Source organism: Lissotriton helveticus, chromosome 7 (assembly GCF_964261635.1).
Source record: "Lissotriton helveticus chromosome 7, aLisHel1.1, whole genome shotgun sequence".
Taxonomy (NCBI): Eukaryota; Metazoa; Chordata; class Amphibia; order Caudata; family Salamandridae; genus Lissotriton; species Lissotriton helveticus.
The window spans coordinates 1,169,505,269-1,169,526,500 of record NC_136068.1 but is presented as its reverse complement, the minus strand read 5'-3'; the positions used below and the strand labels follow the sequence as shown (position 1 = coordinate 1,169,526,500).

The 21,232-nt window shown below is 45.0% G+C and overlaps 1 protein-coding gene across 3 annotated transcripts in view; it reads left to right on the top strand.

Annotated features, from left to right (window-relative positions):
- The window catches only part of CEP112 (centrosomal protein 112), a 2,313,552-nt gene that overhangs the window by 1,352,083 nt on the left and 940,237 nt on the right, over nt 1-21,232 (top strand). For all 3 annotated transcript variants that reach the window (XM_078654309.1, XM_078654310.1, XM_078654308.1), the window contains one exon: nt 10,008-10,190. In XM_078654309.1, coding sequence (XP_078510435.1) covers nt 10,008-10,190 — 183 coding nt within the window. The remainder of the gene's footprint in view (nt 1-10,007; nt 10,191-21,232) is intronic.

Below are 21,232 nucleotides of genomic sequence, written 5' to 3'. Positions count from 1 at the left end.
ACGGCACAGACTCAACAAGAGGGGCCACTCACCATATCAGAAGAGAATATTAGTAGGGGAATGAATAGAGTGACAAATGTTGTGGATCTGTAAAGAAATAAGAGAGAACTATTAATGTAGATATCATAATAACAAGGGAAACAAGCAAATTAGAGTCACAAGAGGAAGAAACAACAGCACACTATAAACATATTAACGTGTAGAGGCGCCAGCTGTATCATATTGTTCACCAAATGAGTGTTATTTTTATATTCAACCGGTTGCTCATACGAGGTGCTTTTATTCTAGCGTGTAACCTTAAAAATCATGGATGAAAAAAGTCCAAATCGGGCACCCAGAGCTCACAATGCTGGATGAAGTTTGAGAAATTCCTTTCTTCTGTTGGCCGTTGCATTGGAGATATCCTGTGAAATAAAAATCTTTCTGCCATACCATGTGATTTTTCTTTTTGATTTGGCTGCATATAGAACTTTCAAAAGGTCTGAAAACTCCAAAAAGAAGGGATTAACTGCGCATGGTTTAGTAGATGCTGTTGAAAATAGCCGAGAACCCAGTCAATGCACACACTGTATATTGAGGTGATTAGAAGGAGTTAGATCCAATAATTGAGGAAGGAGACAGGATTGTCTCCCTCCATACCGCCAGGAAGTCCATAAATGCAGCGGTTGTTGCACCTGTTCCTGGTTTCTACGCCTTCTGAGTAATTCTTTACCTGAAGAACCTACTTTTCCAAAGTTGCAATTTTATTTGTTCTATCCTGTAAGTCTACCAAATACATTTGATTTTCCATGAGGGACCATTTATTATCAAGGTGCTGGATGTGTTTGTTGGTTTCTCCAACAAATGGATGAAGGGCTAGAATCTCCTCCAACAAAATCTCCAATGTTCTAGGAGATGGTGGTTTTTCAGGAGAAGGAAAGTCCTTTTTAAGTCTTTTGTTTGTGGAGGAGGGTGATTGCTCCTTCATTGAGAAAAGAGATGTTAATGAGGATTGAGGAGTAGAAATTAAATCTTCTACCAAGGAACTTCTAGGTGGAGAATGTTAGTGGGCTTTGGCAGTAGACTGAGTCTTGGGGATAATGGTTCAATAAGGTTTCTTTAATTTACCCATATACAGCTTGAATAAGTATTATTTTTACATGAAAGTCAGCAAAATACATTCAGGGAGTGCTGAAATATTTATATATTGGTTAATTGCAGCACAAAACAAGACTGAAATGTGAGAAAGATGGTAGTCTGATGAACAGTGAATATCTGGTGCACTTTAAGCGAGGTAAAACTCATGTATGATGAAGAGTGCAGGAAAAGTTGAAAAATGCCTCCAAAATATGAAATAAAGTAGAAGAATGGAGCATATTACCACTGAACCTGCCGAAATTGAAGTGAATGCATAATTAACAGGCTCAATGTGCTCTAAGGAACTTCCGTGTATCACAATGCTGAGCTGAAGAGGCAGCGAATGTAAAATGGCAGCCGAAAGCACCTCAACGGCAGCGCTGGTCATCATACATGGGAAAGTAATGAAAGCAGCATCATCCAACCTCAAAAATTAGTCCTGCTGTTCTACAGATGATCCGAAGAAGAGGGAATGCAGTTTCCCACCCAAGGAGATGTTGGTGGTCACAAAAAAGGGACAGAGGTTCTGAAAGGAGGTGGAGCTCCCATCTCAGGCAGCCATCGCAAGTGGTGTCCAACCCACGCCCCTGATTGCACATATTTCTGATCCATTGTTCCTCCTTGATCACAAGCACTGACATTTATTTTCCAGCAGTGGGAATTAAAGTTGAATAATTCCATCCACACCTCATACATCCCTCCAAAAGAAATCATATTTCATTTTATCATTGTTGTTTTTTATAGATTGCTGATGGATTTAAGAAAATCACAGGCAGTTAAATTTTGCCTAACACTCATTTTTCCCAACAAAGTCTCCCAAAGATCATATATCTAAGTTTATATATAATTTGCGGCACATGCTTCCCAATAACTGCAACATTGTTTTCATGAGCAGAGCAGGTAGACTGAAGGATACCTATACACTGTGTACTACAAATATGGTTGTTTTGTAGTTTGCTCTTATTATTTGTTTGTGGCCACCGTTCGTTTGAGGGTCCTCTGGGTATGGACATAACAAGAAACCTTAGGTGGAGCGGGGGAAATGGAGCATAACCAGGAGCGGCTACTCCATTTGATTGGAGGAGTGTCGCCCCAAAAAGAAAAGCCCCAGGCCAGAGCTAAAAAATAAAGTGGTAATAAAGTTTTCTTATTACCATTTTATTTTTCAACAATCCACCCCGTCCCGAACTGAACATCAGGACAGGGTGGGCCATTGCTGCTGAGTGGCAGCAGGGAGCTGTTCACTTATGTTAAAAGTGGGCATGTTCCTTTGGGCATCAGTCTTTCAACTGCCAGCCAGACATGCACATTTTATACTTCTCTAATCTAGCTGTCTATGACAGCTGGGTTAGAAAAGGCACAGGCCTTCAGCGCTCATAAGAGCGCTGAGAGAGGTCGCTCCCTATAATCTTGGCGCTTCTCTCATGTTGATTAACAGCATTAGAGCAGCGCCAGGATTGGCTTGGGAGTTCGGAGCCTGTCTTGAGGAGAGAAGATACATCGAGGAGGACGTCGTGCTGACTCTGGAAGGTAAATGTATTTTATTATATATATATATATTTTTTTCCTGTGACACTCGCCTCACCACCCTCGGTACTTGCCCACCGCCAATGAGCATAACCTAGTCAACCTGGGCAGTATCTAGTTAACTGTCCACTGTGGTTGAAGAGAAAATGTGGATGTTGATTCCCAGAAATCTCTAGATTGGAAAAATCTTTGTTATATCAATGCATACATTAGGGGGAAGAGAGTAGAGTTCACTACATACTACCTAGAAAAAACTTCAGAGCACACACATTCAAAGAGATGGCGCACCACTCTATATCCTCATGAGTAAGGCTATGTTTCAGGAGAAATGCAAAAATAGATGTTTGAGCATTAGCATTGAATCTGCGAATATTGATTGAAATCTCTTCTAGTCACGTGGTTTGCCTTGTACTTTGGCTGGAGTGGCAGAGTATTTGACAAGGTGACCCCTTCATGGCCTATAGCATGCACACCAAGCCATTGGTTTCTGACCCTCTGAGAGACCGGCGGTGAAGCTATCGGATCTAAGTGGTCTGCAGGTGGAGGTGGATGGCGCTTTGTGCAGCAGAGCCTGTCCTTTGAACGAATGTTGGTTTGGAAAAGGAGCCAGTGTAAGGTCAAGAGGGCTGGCCATTGGTCTTAATGCTTTAGATCTCATTTTGAATGGCAGGCAGTTTGTTATGTATCCCATAGAGGCTCTTTCAATACATAAACATGGTAAAATTAGAGTCCTAGATGGAGAATTATGCACTAATGCATACATTAGATTGAATCTTCCACCTCAGTATTAAAGGCTAAGAACATAGAGGCTGAGCCTACAAAATGGGGCCCTCTACGCACTGGAATTATATTAGTGTTACCTTCAGTGTACAACAACCCACCTGTTCTTCGGGAACCCCCTGAGAAAACACCTGGAGCTGAGCTGTTCAAACTACCTTTTGAATGCTCAGTGAAGTCAAGTGAAGTAGTCATTGAGGAATTGCATATGTGGTGGTCTACCCCACTACTTGACTGGTCTCATACTGCCTCAGTCAATGACTTACAGTAGTTCTTTCCCCCGGATTTAATTGAGTGGAACCCGTCTTTCTGGGCCCCCCTGCTTCTGAATATTTTTAACAACTTGACGTTGGCAAAGATACCTGATACATGGGCTAGAAGTATAATAGTCTTGATCTTTAAGAAGGGAGATAGATCACTTCCGTGTAACTACCGCCCCATCTCCCTAATAGACAATACCCTCAACATTTTAGGTAGAATCCTTTATAATAAAATTGCGGATTGGACAGAAGCTAATAAAATCTTAGATCCCTGTCAGCTGGGTTTCAGGGGAAAGGTAGGAACCAAGGAACAATGCCTCAACCTGAACCTAATTGTTGGTAAATATGCTATCGCTAAGAAATCCCCGGTCTATATGGCTTTTATGGATTTATCCACAGCCTTTGACCTAGTAAATAGGTCAAAGCTGTGGATAATCCTTTTGGCGGGGGGCCTGGATGAAACACTGGTGAACTTTTAGGCATTTTTGCACGGAGACCTTAAGGCCCAAGTAAGAATTGGGGTGGGTGGAGAGGTTTTGGGACTCATTGATATCAGCAGGGGAGTCAGACAAGGATGCGTGTTGGCCCCCCTGCTTTTTATTATATGTATCAATGGCCTAAATGCCTCCCTGAAACTGGCCACCCAAGACGTCCCATACGTTAATAAAGAACCCATCCCTGTGCTGCTTTATGCAGACGATGCAGTTCTTATAGGCCGTACACCAAATTCACTGCGCCTCCTTGTCCAACATTTTAATAGTTACATAAAAATTTAGACCTGCGGGTAAATTTTAAGAAATCATTTTTAATGAGTAGTGGCCCGGGTAAGCATGATATACGTCCGATTATAATAGATGGCCATAAGATGACCTCGGTAAAATCTTTTGTTTATTTGGGATTGGCCTTTGCTGCTCCTGGAGTGAGCATTTAGCTCACACCAGGAGCAAGTTCTCAAAGGCCACCAATTCGATCTTAAGCATACCTCGCCCTAAGACCATGGGTGCACTATTAGCCGTACAGAAAATGTATTTATAAAATTTATAAACTTCAGTGCACCCCGGTGGCCACATATGGCGCCGAGATCTGGGGAACGGCCAACTGCTCAGCTATACAGCATGAAGAGAACAGGTTTTGTAGGAAATTATTGAATGTCCCAATATCAACCCCCCAATACATATGTCACAAAGAGCTTAATATTAATTTTATAACTGATTTTATTCGGGTACGTCCGGCACTTATGTGGATTGCATTATGGGAGAACGAAGCAGCTTCCTTGACACAGTTGATCATTAAGGACTGTTTCCGTTGTGCTAAGTGCTTAGAAATCCCATGGTTGAGTGGTGTGCTGAGTAGCCTGTGCAGTATAAATATGGAAAGCATTTTTCGGGATCCCACACTTGCTACCTCAGTCGTAAAAAAAGAAATGCAAATACTCTGTACTCCCTAAATAAGATCGAGCGGGAGGTGGCAGAGGCTAGGTAAATAACTGCGCAACTACATGGTTATTGAACGGTGCAGTTATCCACTCCACATGTATTTGTCCTTACCAATGAGCCGTTGGGAGACGAGTCTACTGTTTCGTCTAAGAGCTGGCACAATTCGTTTTGCACTCTGCTTTCCACTTGGTTATAGCCCAAACTTCAATTTTAATTTGTGCTCTTGTGACGGGAGGAGTGAGCAAACTAGTATGCATTTTATATTTTTCTGCAAATACTATAGCAAATATTTTAAACAGTTTTTATGTCCGTATTTTAATAAAAGAAGACCAATTAGTCTAGAGGCAGCATATCGATCCATGATAGAATTAGATGATGTCGATCTTATTTTCCGCACTAGCACTTTCTTAAAATCTACATTAAGGGCGCGAAGATCTATGATGGACCCTCGATATTGTTATAAATAGATTCTGTAATGTTTCTCCTTTTTAACAACTATATGCATTGACACGACAGCGTTGCACAAGTCACTTTAGTATCTGTACACTGTATCTTTTTAAATTATTTTTTTATCTTTTTGGTTACTTGCTGTGATATATTTGTTTTGTGTGCTTTTATGGGTACTATTGTATCCGAATAAAGTTGAACTGAACTGAACTGAATGTTGGTTTGGAAAAGGAGCCAGTGAAAGGTCGAGAGGGCTAGCCATTGGTCTTAATGCTTTAGATCTCATTTTGGATGGCAGGCAATATGAAACAAATTCATGCATAAATAAATGTGTACTTAAAGCATACTATCAACAATAAACAACTTTAAGTGAAATGTGTCAGGGTGTTAAGGTAACTCTGGCGTGTTCTTAATGTGTGCCGAGCTGCATGTTAGCCCTGTTGTTGTTCTTTTGTTTACCTTGTAAAATCAATAAAGATATGGAAAGATAAAAAGTGAAATGTGTTATGATGTTGTGAAACAGATTTCTTAGTCGTGGGTTTTAGGAGTACCATTGGAGACACCTTGGCAGGTGGGCTCAGGGTCTGAGAAGTTGGCACTCCTTCATGATATAATTAGGTGTACATCAAGCAGCTGCAGCACCTATAACACCCTAAAAACGTGGTTTCCGCGACATCGGTTTTGTTTAGGATTAGTTAGGTCATTTAGAGTAATTATTACACTGTGTAATGCAAAATCGTGGACTTTTATCGGAAAGTAATGTCTAGTTATAAGTGAATATTGCCTCCGTGAACGTTTTGTTTCTCTTTATTTGGACATTGCCAGTTCTGGCTGCGTGCAAGCTATTCCCCATTACAAACATCTGCAACAAAACTGTGAAGGTCCCGCAGTTGAACACATTTGTATAGAGCATTATTCAACAACAGTCCCAAGGTGCTGGATCATGCCAGAAGAGTATTGCAAGTGGGTATAAAAGAGGCTTGTGTTTAGATTACAGTGAACGGAGCAGAGATTGGCTATTTGCTAAAGGTATCCTGATATTGACTGAGATGGCGCCAGTTCTTGTATTGGGTAATAAGCATTGCAGTTACCTTCGACAGAGATATTTGGGTCCGACCAGTGCATACATCTGAAGGTGAGTGAATCTAAGCCTGAACTGGGATCAAATCCTGGATGTTGTAGCTCTTGGTAATGATCGGATTCCTGAGAATATGAATTCTCTGCGCCTCCATCTTCGGGTTGCAAAGCCTGTTCATGCCTAAACCTACCAGGCTCTTTTAAGTTCAGCGTTTGGAACGCTTAGATTCCTTTCAGTTGTAACCAAGTTTCCTACTAATATTTACTAACTTTGCAGTTCTTCTTAACCCAAAAAAGGACTTTCCTTTATGGTCTGTGAATTTGTTTTCTTAGAAACTGTAAAACAAAATTTAGACTGAGGCATTTACCTTACCGTTTGTTGTTGCACTCACTGTCACCTGCGCACTATATGGTCATTATTTACTTACAACTCCACACTGTATCGCTTCATTTGAGTAAACAATCTGATGATATTGTCATCATGGACCAGACCAAGTCCGGCTTTCAATGAGCCTTGAGCAAGCTTAGCGAATACAACGCAGCTAATGCTCTCAAAGTCAACTAGGATAAGACCAAGGTCTTGATCTCTGGCCGCTGCAAAAAAAAGAAAACTTTAACATGGAATATCGGGCCCGCTAAGATTAAATCAACATCAAAATACAATTACCTGGAGGTTTGGTTCTGTGAGTCTTCCAGACCATCAGTCCATCTAGCTGCTCTGAAAAAGAGAGCTGGAGCAATAACATACAGCCTGACACGACTCAACCAATCCCTGAGTAGTCCCTCTGCAGAACCCATATTGAAAGTGATTAAAGCTACTCTTCTTCCCGCCCTAACTTGTGGGCATCAGACCTTCTCTGAGGCATGTTCGGCTAGTCTTGACCATGCCCAGATTACCACTTACAAAAAAATCTTCTGCCTTCCGAATTACAATCACAGGGCAAGACTATGACTGGAGCTGGGCCTTACAAGACAATCCATCTCCTGTGTGGCAGGCACCTTAAAGTACTATATAATGGTGCTAAAAGCCGCAGTCAGTTTGCTTAAGGCCCTGTTAAAAGAAACCCTTGCCTGCCCTGGGAACCCATGGAATCGTCAAATTGTAAAAGCTTTAACTGTATAACACATTGATCAAACATCACTTACCGCAGACTCCATGCCCTACACAGTCTAGAAAATGGTTATCAATAAGCAGGCAAAACAAATCTCTTACTAGAAGGACATCCAGGCCTTAAATACGTTTAGAATCCTCCACCCCTTAAATGAATCGTACCTTCCTGGGTTACAGCAACTATATCTCTCTGACATTTTAAATACAGTGGCCCGCAAAAATATAATGTTATGCGTCTTCTAGGACTGCTCTCCATTGCTTTTAATCGATGGGCACCATCAGGCGAGGAGGGGCCTGCAGACTGTGTAACTACAGGTCTGAATCATTGCTAGATCTATTGTGCTGCTGCCCTGCCCTCCCCTCCATGCCCCTAGAAAGCTCCTCCTCAAACCACTATATCTCAAGAAGGGCATCCACACTTGTTGGGAGGCATCTGCTCTCTGTTTTATTTGTACCGATATATACAAACGCTCGCAATGTCCGGAAAATGAGACTTTTGGATAACCTGCTCTCTCCTTCTCCTGCTGCCCTACAATCGGCCCCTCCTCCCCAAAAACGTATTACAGACTATTTTGCAAAATGTTTTAGCTTTTTTGCATTAGATTGAGCTACAAGATCCATTTTATCTTTCAATTTGCTGCTTTGAATTACTGTTACGACCACTGTATAAGAGTGTCTTGTTTGTAACATGCGCCCTAAACCTGACGGTTGTTCCGTCTCGTTTTTTTAATGCGGTTAAGATGCCACGGAGACGCCTTCATTGCAATGGTTGTAGTTAACTGTGCTAATTTAATAATAAATACAAATACAATAAATAAATAAAATTTGAGTAAACAATCTTGTTGTGAACCCAGTGTACATTTCATTTGAAGAGAACCATTTTACCTTATTCACAAATATTATTTCTTTTTGAGCCAAGCAAATGAGAGCGGACCTATGGAATATACACTACACCTTTGCTCTTCCTTTATAATAGTCATGTAGCCAGATGTTTATTGGTGGGACTGGCACTACCCCTCAATTCCTCACCCATATCGCCCCATTCTAATTCTCATCCAAAAGCGATAACATAACAGGTAGGGAACTACAATGCATGCTAACTGAGACCGAACTGGAATCAGCTCCCTGCAAAACAGAAGTTAACGAAAGCCCGCCCTGCAGAATGGAATGCTGCAGCTTTAAGAAGAGGTGGTCTGCGTGATTTCCTTGCGTAAACACCATCGATTTTGAACAGTCTCCTACTGTTCGCCTTTTTCCCCATTTTGGAGCAGGAAACATTCCCACGCTTAAAAATAGCGCGATATATTCCTAATAAACAGCGGGCTTCTTCTCTTCTTCTCATCTGAAATCCACCAAAACTGAGGCAAAATCCAAGTGACTGCTCTGAGCAGCTGTGTGGCCTGGAGTTCGCTGGGGAAGCGGCTTCCTGCAGCCCCTATTCATCACCTGCTTCAAAGGCAGCCTAGCTGCTCTAGTGTGCAGGCCAGGTAGGGTGCCATTGTGCGCAGCCTGGGAGGATTAGTATCAAAGCTGCGGCGAGCAGGCCTTCGGTCCCGGGCTGCCATTCAGCCCTAGCAGGAAGAGGCTAAGACCGGCCAAGGTCACGATATCCAGTGTGCGGGGGACTGGGAACGGGGCCTGAGAATAGAACGCGTCTTATGAAATCATGGCACAAGCTTGCAGCCCAGCAGGTGCTCCCCGAAACACGGACATCTGTTTTTATTGCTGGACGGAGCCGACAATGAGATAATAGAGCTTTCTTTTTCAAATCATATTTAATACTGGGGAGGTCACGCGGGACAAGACAACTGAAGGTTACTGACCACAATATCGTGTTCAATTTAGCTAGCTTCTGTTTGGTAATTAAGGAAGAAATTCGTAAGGTTTGCTTCTTTTCTGCATAAAAAAAAGAAGAAAAGACATACTGGTGTGGTTTTCTTTACCATTTCTAATCTCTTCTGCTACTGGTGAGCAACTTAATAGCATGAATGACATGGTGCAACATAAGGAATGATATTTGGGATTGAGGAGACTGGGCAAAGACATTGGTTTCGCAGTTAGCAAATTTTCTTATTTGCTGCACAATTTTTTAGAATTTTGGGGCGAATCCATTAGAGATGTGCTCCGCCTCCCACAGGTGAGGTAACAGTGATGCAAAAATGATGGTTGGTTGGTGAAGGGATATTACGCGCTGCGAACGTTGTCATGACGACAAGGATGAGCAATTGATGAACTGTCTCCTCATTATCCAATCAGATCGTGGAGCTGAAGCTGGAGCATGAGCAGACGGAGGCACACCTATTCCAGCAGCACAACAAGGAGAAGGACTGCCTTGTCCAAGATCATGCACGGGAAATTGAGAAACTGGAGAAGCAGATGGGCGATACCATGCTGGAAAATGAGGAAAAGGCGCAGGACCAACGAATGCAAGATGCACAGGTAAACCGATCATTGGTATTTTAAATGCGCTAGCGGAAAAATTTGAAATACATACACGTTATGGCGCGCGCTGTCAAAATATTTATGTTGCTAATGCTCCGCGATTGGTGCGAAATTGTCATGTACATGCAGTGTCTTGCTGATTTCTCTTCCCTTCTGGAACATGGTGCACTCAGGCTTAAAAGTGCAGAAACCACAGGCTACCAGATTAAAAATCCCATGGTGCGCCATAACTCGGCCTTCTATTTATAATCCCGCCTCGTTTTCTTTCATGATGGATTTCAGGGGTTTTTCCATGGAAAAAAAGAGATCCTGTCACTCCTCCCTCACCAACCCCTCCCTTGCCATTTACCTCCTTCCTCAGGACCCAATAGAGGGAAATATCTAATTCATGTGTGCATTCCACCCCTACCCCCCCTTCATTCACGCTCGGCAGGTAGCCATTCCAATCTGCTTTCAGAAATGAGCAAATTGTATTTTTTTGTTGTTGTCATTTTCCCTTTTAAATTTTCGTTTTTATCAGATTGCATCTGCCTGAGAAAAAAAACCACGTTCAGATAAAGACCGTTCCACATGGGGGTTGAGATTTTCTCTTGCACACATACACAAAGGTGAAGGTTCTTCCTCCCTATCATGTCTCTGTATAGGCACGGCTGGACGCCATTTGTCAGAATAACCTCCAGCTGTGGCTGCATTTGGCTCTTCAAAGTTGTGGATCAAATCTGCACTGTCAGCATGGAAAACGATCTTTATTGGGTTACCAACGAAAACATAATCTTTTGTGTGTTTTTACATATTCTTTTTAAAAGCGTTTGATACTTGGGTGTAAGCGCACAAAAAAGAGGCCTGCTAACCAGTAAACGCAAATCGCTCATAAAAAGAATATTCTATATCTTTACAAAATGTTGCCATTTTCTTTTGGGTTCTTTAGGCCTTTGTCTTAAAACAAGTAACTTGTTGTTTTTTTCGGCAACAGGAACATTGAAATTTAGCAACATATGAATTATTTATTGCGTACTAGCGGATCTCTCTTTCTTGCATATTATACATCTTTGCAAACCCTAACTGTTGTGGCAGTGTCAACAATGCTCCCATTTTGTTCCAGCCATCCAAGGAAATTATCTATTTACCATATTTTTGTGTGTCTTGGTGAGCATACAGAAGATGGTAGCATTATATGTAAACCTTGCCTTAACAACATCAATTCGGAATTAGGGTGAGTGCTGGTTTTTGGTAAGAAAGGGCTCAGACATTTGTTACTCAGGTTAACACAGGGGTCTTACCAAGTCAATCTTTGATTCCTCCTACCAGATGAATGCAGCCTTCTATCAATGTTAATACTGAGCATGCTCACAATCGAACACATCGTTTTATCAGACGAAAGTCGTAAACAAATTCTCCACCTGTATAACTCAATTACGTTTTTAACAAACATAGTCTTCTCTATAGCCTGCACAGCAAATGAACAAATAGGACAGAGCGGTGTATGACGTGCTGGTATCCTACGAAACATGTTAATGAATGTAGATATGATTTCTAAATTTGTTGCGCTCATGCTTACAACTTTCCTGTGATCGGACGTGCATTTGGAGCATCGTTAGCATTTTTCTTGTCTTTGCCTACGAAATCACTACTTTGTTGGTTGATGCAATTTTAGGAGAACAAATAAAGAAACTATCCAGGGGTCCTTGTGTAAGGATAGCTAGCTGTCAATTAGTTAAATATTTGTTACTTTGATAATTACAGTTGTTATCAGTTATCACATCTTGCATTTTAAAGTAATTTGGAGTGAGTTCTGTGCTCATCTACATATGTGTGACAAATTAGAAGAGTGTTATCAAAGAAAATGTAACAGGCCTGCTCCATTTATGCGGCTGGAATCTGAAACAACATCCATGTATCCATCAGGGCTGCCCCAACTGTGCTTCAGTTTAGGCAAGAGCTGAAGACTCGCCTCTTTGAAGAACACTACTTCACAAGAACCCAGCAGTTCGCTTCAACTCTCAGAACCCAACTTCCCTTGCAATCACTCACTCACTGACTGTACATGGTTCTGTTGCCTTGTGACTAGGTTTGTGCTGCACAAATATGGCCTACGTACACACATGCTGTCAGTTGTCAGTGATCATATCTCTCATTGCTTATTCTGCTTATTGTTGTTTATTGCTGCGCCAGTCTTTACCTCATAAATTGTCGTCCTCGTTATTGCATACTGTATGTTTTTTCGGAGCTAAAAAGGTGCAATTGGCAACCATTTGTGCCAAAAGAAATAGGGCTGCATAGCACACATTCAGCCTCACAAAGATGGTGCCCATGATCAGCAAAGGTTAGCAGACCTGCAGCTGATCCTCATAAGATGGCCCTCCGCAAAATGCTCAGCACAGTGCAGACCACTAGGAAATTTAAAGAAATAGATCATCCATTTGGAAAAGCACCTAATGCCAATTATTATTATGTGATTTAACTCAGAGCTACTATATTTTCTACTTCAGTCTTTAAAATACATGCCTACAGCTATTTCAGATAAATTGCAAAAGTCTTTGAACAGTATTTATGAATAAAATAAAACACTCCAGAACCTGAATATTAATTAAAAGTACCTTTAACAGCTTTTACATTTGGGAACGGAGGACAGCACTATACTTTAAGGCTAGAAAAATAGCTGACAAGTTCAAAAGAAGGTAAAATTACCCCATGTTTTCAAAGCCATACAGGCATCCTGATCTCGGCCAACAAAGGATCAATTTCATCCTTGATTCAGTTAGTAAAGTTGGGAGTTAACAGCCATTGCAATAGATGCTTGTATCTGGACTTTGAGATTTCCAACGTTGCTGGTGACTGCTTTTCTTCTCTTGCCTGTGCTCAACTCCTGCCTACAGTGGTTTCCACGTAGGTAGGGTAGAAAGGTTGCCCCACTTCCATAAATTCTTAGGACGTGGTGGTCCTCAAAGCTCTGACTTTGTCCAAAGGCTTTTTTTTAGTCAGCACACAGCTTTGGCTCAATTCCATAAACTTATATTTCTAGATTGATATCTCAAAGATAATATTATCCTTTGCCACTTTTTATGGCACCATCAAGAACTACCTATTGCATTATGTGGCCATCCTGGAAAAAGTGCCGCTCTTTTCAGTCATTTTGAAGGTTCTCTCTGGACTTTCTCTTTTCCCCTCCATACTGTTCTTCCTCTCCCATTCCCTTTTACTCCATTCTCTAATTCTTTTCGAATCCTTTTTGATTCATCACTTTCTTTTGAGGATAACATATCTTAGTTATCATTATGCCATCTTAAACAATATAACGGGGGATATGTTGAATGTATTTATTTTTAGGTTTATGACAACTTTACCAAAGGCTTTCAAGGAGCAGACTACACAAATACTAATCACATAACAAAAATGTTAGGTTTTTCTGCATGGCGGAAAGGACAGCCTGAGAGGATACTGCGTACGTTGCAGTCACTAGGCATGATTACATGGAACAATTAGCACATAAATAATTGCATATGCAAATGAGAATTGGTACAAAGATGCATGACGTAGTTATGGTTTAATTGAGTGTGAATCTGACCTCTCCAAGGCTTTAAAGTGCTGTGCTCATCAGGGGAAAGATGAATTGATATTGGAAGATATAAAGACCGTTCGAATATATATATATATATATATATATATATATATATATATATATATATATATATATATATATATATATATATATACATACACACATACACACACACACACGTATATATGCATATATATATACGTATATATACGTACACAAATAGTGCTTATATAATTCTGTATACAAAATTTTGCTGTTCATTGTGTAGACATTAATACAATTGAATAATCTGTCTTTTACAAGGCATTGGCAGTGCTCTGTCGACCTACTAGGGGTAAAGTGCAGGATTTGCAGCGGCGTTAATGTGTCAGTTAGTTCCTGAATTGGGGGAGTGATGTAAACACCTATAGTTGCAATAGAAAATTGTTTTAAATTTCAGCTCATGGCATGAGAACTTATGTTTGTGGGTTTTTCTTTTTTGGCTCTCTGTATTTTTAGTTGGTCGATGGAATACCTGTGGTTTATGTTTTTGGCCACCGGAGTTGTAATTTGTTGCCAAGTAAGTCTGGGTTTCTTTGATACAACGTGTGGTAAATTATTCACTAAGGGCCAGATGTAGCAAGCGAAATAGCGAAATTCGCAGTATATCAGCGTTTACGATCGCAATTTAGCTGTGCGTTATGTAGGTAGGCTGATACCTACTTGCAAAATAAGGAATCGGAAAATTTGTGATTCCTCATTTTGCACAAGCATTTAGAGAATCGCAATTTACGATTCCCTAATTGCTATGCTAGTAGGCTTCGCAAACTGCGATAATGCCTTAAGGAATTGCAAATTACCACCAACTTCAAATTGGTGGTAAGTTGCGATTTCCTTTAAAAAGCACTTTTTTGCTTTTTTCAAATTGCCATGTGGCACACATACATGCCCTTAGGGCATGTATGTGCGCCACATGTGCACACGTGCACAATTCAGGGTTGCAACAGGGTGTCCTTTGGGAACCCTTGCACCCTTGAAATTGTGCGTGCAATTCCCATTCATTCCTATGGGCCTCTTGGTCCATAGGAATGCATGGGAAGTCTTTCCTTATTTGCGACTCACAAATTGCGAGTCGTAAATAAGGAATGTTTAGGAATCGCAAAAAATATTGCGATTCTTACCTATGTGGCATTTTGGCAGGCTTTAATAGCGATTCCCTAAAAATCGCTATTAAGGACTCGCTAAACTATTTTTACCTACATCTGGCCCTAAGTCTTGAACTTGATGCAGGTACTGAGGTGGTACCTGCATCAATAACTTTTAGGAGAAAGTGGTAGATCCCAAAAAGTATGTAGTGAGAATATCATTAGAACAGGTCGATTTTAACAAAAATTTATTTTTGGACGAAATAAAGCACTTTGAAATGCAACCAGTACAGCGCTTCCAAAAGAGGCATCATAAAATTGTACCAAGAGTTATTACTCCATGCCATGGCAGCTATGAGCTGAACACATGGCAGTCTAATCAATGTCTATATTGATTGGTCAAGTAATGTAGGCCTTAAAATAACGTAACCAGCATTGTACGAGCACCTAAATAAAGCACCTGCACTCTATAACGGTAGGTTAAGTAAGTAAACACTCTTGAGGCCTTTTCAATTTGTAAAAGCCCTATTTAACCAGGCTTGAAATCTGATCGTTCATTTAGAGGAAAAGAGAAGGGCAGACAGGAGCCCAAAGTTTCTAGGCAGAGCAGCTGAATATTGATTGATAATAGAACTCAGTAGAGGTCAGTGCCGAGCAGCACGGCTAACGGCTAGAGGACGCCACACACCGCGCTGAGAGGAACCCCGGCGCGCCCTCCTCCCGAGAAAAGGTCCAGAGGACGAGCGGCCTGAGCAGCCCGAGCCGAGAGGGGTGAGAGATCTGAGAGATCGGACCGAGTGAGCACCAAGGAGGTAGGAGGCGGCCGGGGCACCGTGGGAAGTTGCAGGGGCCCGCGGGAGACCAAGGAAGAGGGAAGGAAGACTATAGAATAAAGACGGTGACGGTGACGGTGATCAGGGGAACGCTCATCTGCCTTTTTAACTGCTGTCTGCCTGCCTGCCTACCGGCGGTCCGGAGTAGGAGTTGGAAGGAGTTGGTGTAGGCTGGAAGAGCAGGTGCAAGCATAAGTGGACGCGGGTTTCCCCCCCCCCCCCTATCAGCTTTGCTCAGCAACTTGTAACCCCTAGCTTTGCCCCGCAGCTGTTTAGCGGATTGACTTGGTTGGACAGTAAACCCCCTGGACACCCCCCCTTGGGGATACCGGAGGCAGTCACCACGAGCCTTACGCTGACCAATTAAGCCCCTGGACAGAGGGAGTGCGGGCTGTGGGCTAGTGGCAGCAGGTAGTGTGAGCGCTGGTAAGGGAATAGCGCTGTAACAACAACACTCCTGCACACACTCCCAAAACTACGTCTTGTCAGCAGGCCAGTGGCACTGGCAGTAGGCAGTGTGATTGCAGGAAGCAGACGCAGAGGAGAAGCGCTGATAACAACACTGGGGACGCTCATACGGACAGGCAGAGGCTCACCTCATTTTGCAAGGACAGTTCTTCCCTCACGGCTTGCCGCTCCCGCTCCGCGGGAGCCGCTGCGCACAGGAGTGCGTTTGAAATCCACTGCACCTGGTCACTGGAGGCGGAGGCAGGGGCGCGAGGTAAGGCGTGGGCTGCGAGTGTGCAGGGACTCCAACATCCAGGAGTCCCTGCGAAGACCACGGATTGACCATCCGGTCCACTCTCCCCGCCGGCCCGCCCCCCGCCCACCTGCGAGTGTAAAAGGCGCTTTCCCCTGCTAAACCCCTGGGACGCTCATACGGACAGGCAGAGGCTCACCTCATCTTGCAAGGACAGTTCTTCCCTCACGGCTTGCCGCACCCGCTCCGCGGGAGGCGCTGCGCACAGGAGTGCGTTTGAAATCCACTGCACCTGGTCACTGGAGGCGGAGGCAGGGGCGCGAGGTAAGGCGTGGGCTGCGAGTGTGCAGGGACTCCAACATCCAGGAGTCCCTGCGAAGACCACGGATTGACCATCCGGTCCGCTCTCCCCGCCGGCCCGCCCCCCGCCCACCTGCGAGTGTAAAAGGCGCTTTCCCCTGCTAAACCCCTGGGACGCTCATACGGACAGGCAGAGGCTCACCTCATTTTGCAAGGACAGTTCTTCCCTCACGGCTTGCCGTTCCCGCTCCGCAGGAGCCGCTGCGCACAGGAGTGCGTTTGAAATCCACTGCACCTGGTCACTGGAGGCGGAGGCAGGGGCGCGAGGTAAGGCGTGGGCTGCGAGTGTGCAGGGACTCCAACATCCAGGAGTCCCTGCGAAGACCACGGATTGACCATCCGGTCCGCTCTCCCCGCCGGCCCGCCCCCGCCTATCACGCCCATTATATCTCGGCCCAACACTTCCGCAGCGCGGGACGCAGCGCCGGGGCGAAGACCGGGCAAAGAGCGGGCCGCTCTAGGCCGTTAGTGGCCGGAGGAGACCAGACCGGGCCCCCCCTCTAACGCCCCCGTTAAATTGCCCCATTGTTCACCCCATTATGACTTCTAGAGCACTAAGGAGTAAGTCTGTGCAACAAGGCACAAGTACTTTGGAAAGATTTTTCCCCAAGGCGACCTCCCAAATCAGCAAGTGCCAATCACTCGCGGACTCTCATTGTGAGATGGGGCCTGAAAATGTGTTCCTGGACCCTGGGGATCCAGGTACTAATGATGTTAGCACACCCATTACCATGGACGCCACCCATATGTCTTTACTGGATAGCATTGACCAGACTATTGAGTCAGTGCTTCGACAGCTTAGAACTCCGGTATCGCAGAGGGACCAAGATTCGTCACGGCCATCGGGGACTTCTGACCATTTTGTTGCTCTGGATAACACGAGTCCAAACATGTTTGAAGCGGGCCAAGTGGCCCTGACAGCTGACCCCGCAGATAGTGGGGAGGCGCAGACCCTAAAAAGGAAAAGGCCTGCTGAACTAAAGAGGACAAAAAGGGCAAGGATGGTTACATCTGAATCATCACTCGAAGAAATCACAGATATTTCGGTCTCCCCAGAGCTTAGCGTATCTGGGTTTGGGTCGGGTCTTGTGGCCCCGACAGCCCCTGTGCTACCATCAGTGGCGGCGGGTCCATTTATCTTTGGTGGGGCATCCTTTAACAGCTCAGATATAGTAATTAGCTCACTTACAGCTATTATTAAGAATCTGTTAATCCCCATCTCAGCTAGATTAGAGGCTATAGAGAATCTACTTAAGTCTCGGGAAAATAACCACACTTGGAAAAGCCCTGATATAGCTATCAATGTCCCTATACCTACCGTGGAACCTCGTGGGAATAGTTCATCTCCATCCATAGTGTCCCAGGTTTCCAGTAGGGTAGTGCCCAGTGCAGATGGTGCGTCTACTTCTCAGTCGCGTACCTCGCTACCTCCAGCACCCAGGCCTCCTGTTCCGGCCCCAAGGCGATCCAAGTTACCACCTGCGCCGCAACTTGCGCCGCAGCTAAGGGAAACAGTTGGTCCTATAATTGCCCCGAGCGATGGTTTTGCCCTCCCCCCCGACAGACGTAGGATGGTCAATCTCCCCCCAGAAGCTGTTCCATATACGGCAATCATGGTGGGAGTTCCTGAGCTAACTAATGATGTTAGGGAGTCTCATGACTCCCTACGCAACAAGGTTATAAGTTGGCTCAGTATCAATAGACCGCTGCCCCCAAACTTGAAGGGTGAGGTCCTGATGGTAAGGCGGATCCCATGGATTGGTCCTACTATAAAGAACAGGACAGGGGACTGCATTGTCCTAAGTTTTAAGAGCCCACATGTTGCTAATTATATCTGCAACTGGCTTGTAAGGCCTGATAAGTCTAAAATAGAACTTGTACCCCTCTCTTATTTTTACCCTAGTGGTAGTAACATGGTGGGAGGGAGGGAGAAGAGGTGGACTAGGGTGGGCTTTGCTGTAGATGGCTCCCGCTACAGACCAAGGCACCCCCTACCAACACCTCAGACAAGCTTCATACATCAAAACAGGTTCTCCTGTTTGGACCAGGTCGATTGACCACAAGCCAGGATAGGCATGTCGGTCCCTGTGAGGACGGTGGACGATGTGCAAGGTTGTGTGGGACCTGGTGCGGATCCCTTGTTGGAACCAACCCGGCCCCACACCGACAATGAGCGAGGGGCTGACACGGATGCCAATCTGTGCCAAATGGGCTCACCACCTGACATCGGGCCTGCCCATACTTTGCAAGTAGGGACAGTGGTGCGGGCTGGCCCTTCCGCCAACTCAGTTTGTGGAGCTGGCTTCCTAGACGTTGGTTTATCCGTGCTCCCCCCGCAAGCTCCTGCTGGAGCTCAGGGCACTCTGCCGCTTGACCCTGGATTGAGAATTCTCTCCTGGAACGTGGCAGGAATTGCGAACAAGGAAGGCTCTCCGGAATGCGATTGCTTGGTAGAGGGAGGCGATATACTCCTCTTCCAGGAGACTTGGGCGAGGGTCGCTCAATCCAGGAGAGGGTTTGAAATTTTCGAAATCCCTGCCAAATGGGCTGGTAGGGGGAGGCCATCTGGTGGCTTGGCAATCTGGATCGCGAGTCACATTGGGTGCCAGGCGGAGCAGGTCCACACGAATTCGCAGGACATCCAGTGTGTGCGGCTCATTTGGCCTGGCAAGACGCAGTGGGCCATTGTCAATGTCTACTCGCGTCCAGTGCCCTCGCTAAATGAATCACCTACCTTAAATGATTTGGCCTCCTTCTTGGGCCAACTTCCAGGTGATCTCAAGGTGGTGCTTGGAGGAGACTTCAATTGCCACTTTGAACCTCTGGAGGGACTACTGGATGGTGTCCTTACGGCCGAGGATGACCTTTGGGGGGTCCCACCCTCAGCTTCTCCTCACCCTAAAGTCTGGTCCCCCCTAGCCTTACAACTTATGTCCCTTACCTTGAATTGCGCACTGAGGGCGTGTAATGGTCGTACTCCCTCCGATGCCCCCTCAGTGTGCACTTTCAACAGGAGGGGCCATGAGTCGAGGCTAGATTACATCATGGTGGACATTACTCTTTGGCCCAAAGTGCTTGACTTCAGGGTAATTAAGAGGTCAGACAGTGACCACAATGCCCTGTGCCTAAATATCCTGTGTCCTCTACCTAAGACGGATCTACCCCCAGTCGGTCTAGGGGACGATCCAGGGGACTTGACCATCACTACAAACAGGCGCCGGGTTAAGTGGGGAAAATTGGTGAACTCGGAAGAGTCCATCAAAAAACTATATGAGGCGGCCCTCCCCAGCTTCATGGAAGTGGATGCTCTCCTGAATGGACTGAGAACCCCAGATTTCCATGAGAAACTGGGAAATATTCACCAGGATTTAGTGAGGGACTTGGCCGAGGTCCTCCATCCGGAAGTCCCAATCCGAAAGAAAAGGACTCCTGTTCCCTCCTGGTATACCTCAGATTGCAGGGCCGTAAAATCTGAGCTCGTTGCAGCAATAAAAGAGGGGTCAGATAAGACTAAAGTATGCGACCTTAGAAAGCACTATAAATCGGTGCTGGCGGCTGCAAGGACCGAGTGGGACTGGAACCATTGGCAGGATCTTTATGATGCCCTTAAAGTAAGGGACTCCAGGAAATTCTGGGCCCTAGTAAATAATGGTTCAAGGGATCTTGGTAAAGCGATTGAGCCTAATATAGCCTCCGCGGTCTGGGAGGATCACTTTGGGGCTCTTTACCAAGAAACTAGTTCCTGCCCGGCTGCAGAGCTGCAACTGCCCTTGGGTATTCAGGAGGCTGGAATGGATCTATCCCTGGGGGAAGTGAAGCTCGCCCTAGAACGTCTAGCAGTGGGGAAGGCGCCAGGCTTGGATAGGTTACCCGGGGATCTATTTAGGCACCATCCGGACATCTGGGGCCCTTACCTTCTTATTCTTTTCAATGCTATTCTTGGAGGTATGGCGATTCCTGAGTCGTGGTTGGGGGCAGAGATCGTGCCCATCCATAAGAAGGGTTCTACTCTGCTCCCTTCCAACTACAGGCCTATAAGTCTTATAGATGTGCCCCAGAAGGTCTTTGCGCGCCTCATCTTGGATCATCTCCTGGACTGGGTCGAGGACAACGACATCATGAGCCCCCTTCAGGCTGGCTTCAGGAAGAACACGTCGACCATGGACCAAATCTTTCGCCTCCTTCTCCTGTATTGGAAGACGGTCACGCTAGAGGGAGGTCGACTGTACATGGTCTTCGTGGACCTGAGGTCAGCCTTCGACCTGGTCCCAAGGGGGAAGTTGTGGGAGGTTCTTCAGAAGCTAGGAGTTCCCCCCCACCTCCTCAGAATCATCATTAGGCTGCATAAGAACAACTTTGCGGTAGTGAGGTGTGGGAGGGATGGCAAGCCCTCGGGTAAATTCCCAGTCCGCCGAGGTGTCAGACAGGGCTGCGTTCTGGCTCCGACGCTGTTCTGTCTGTAC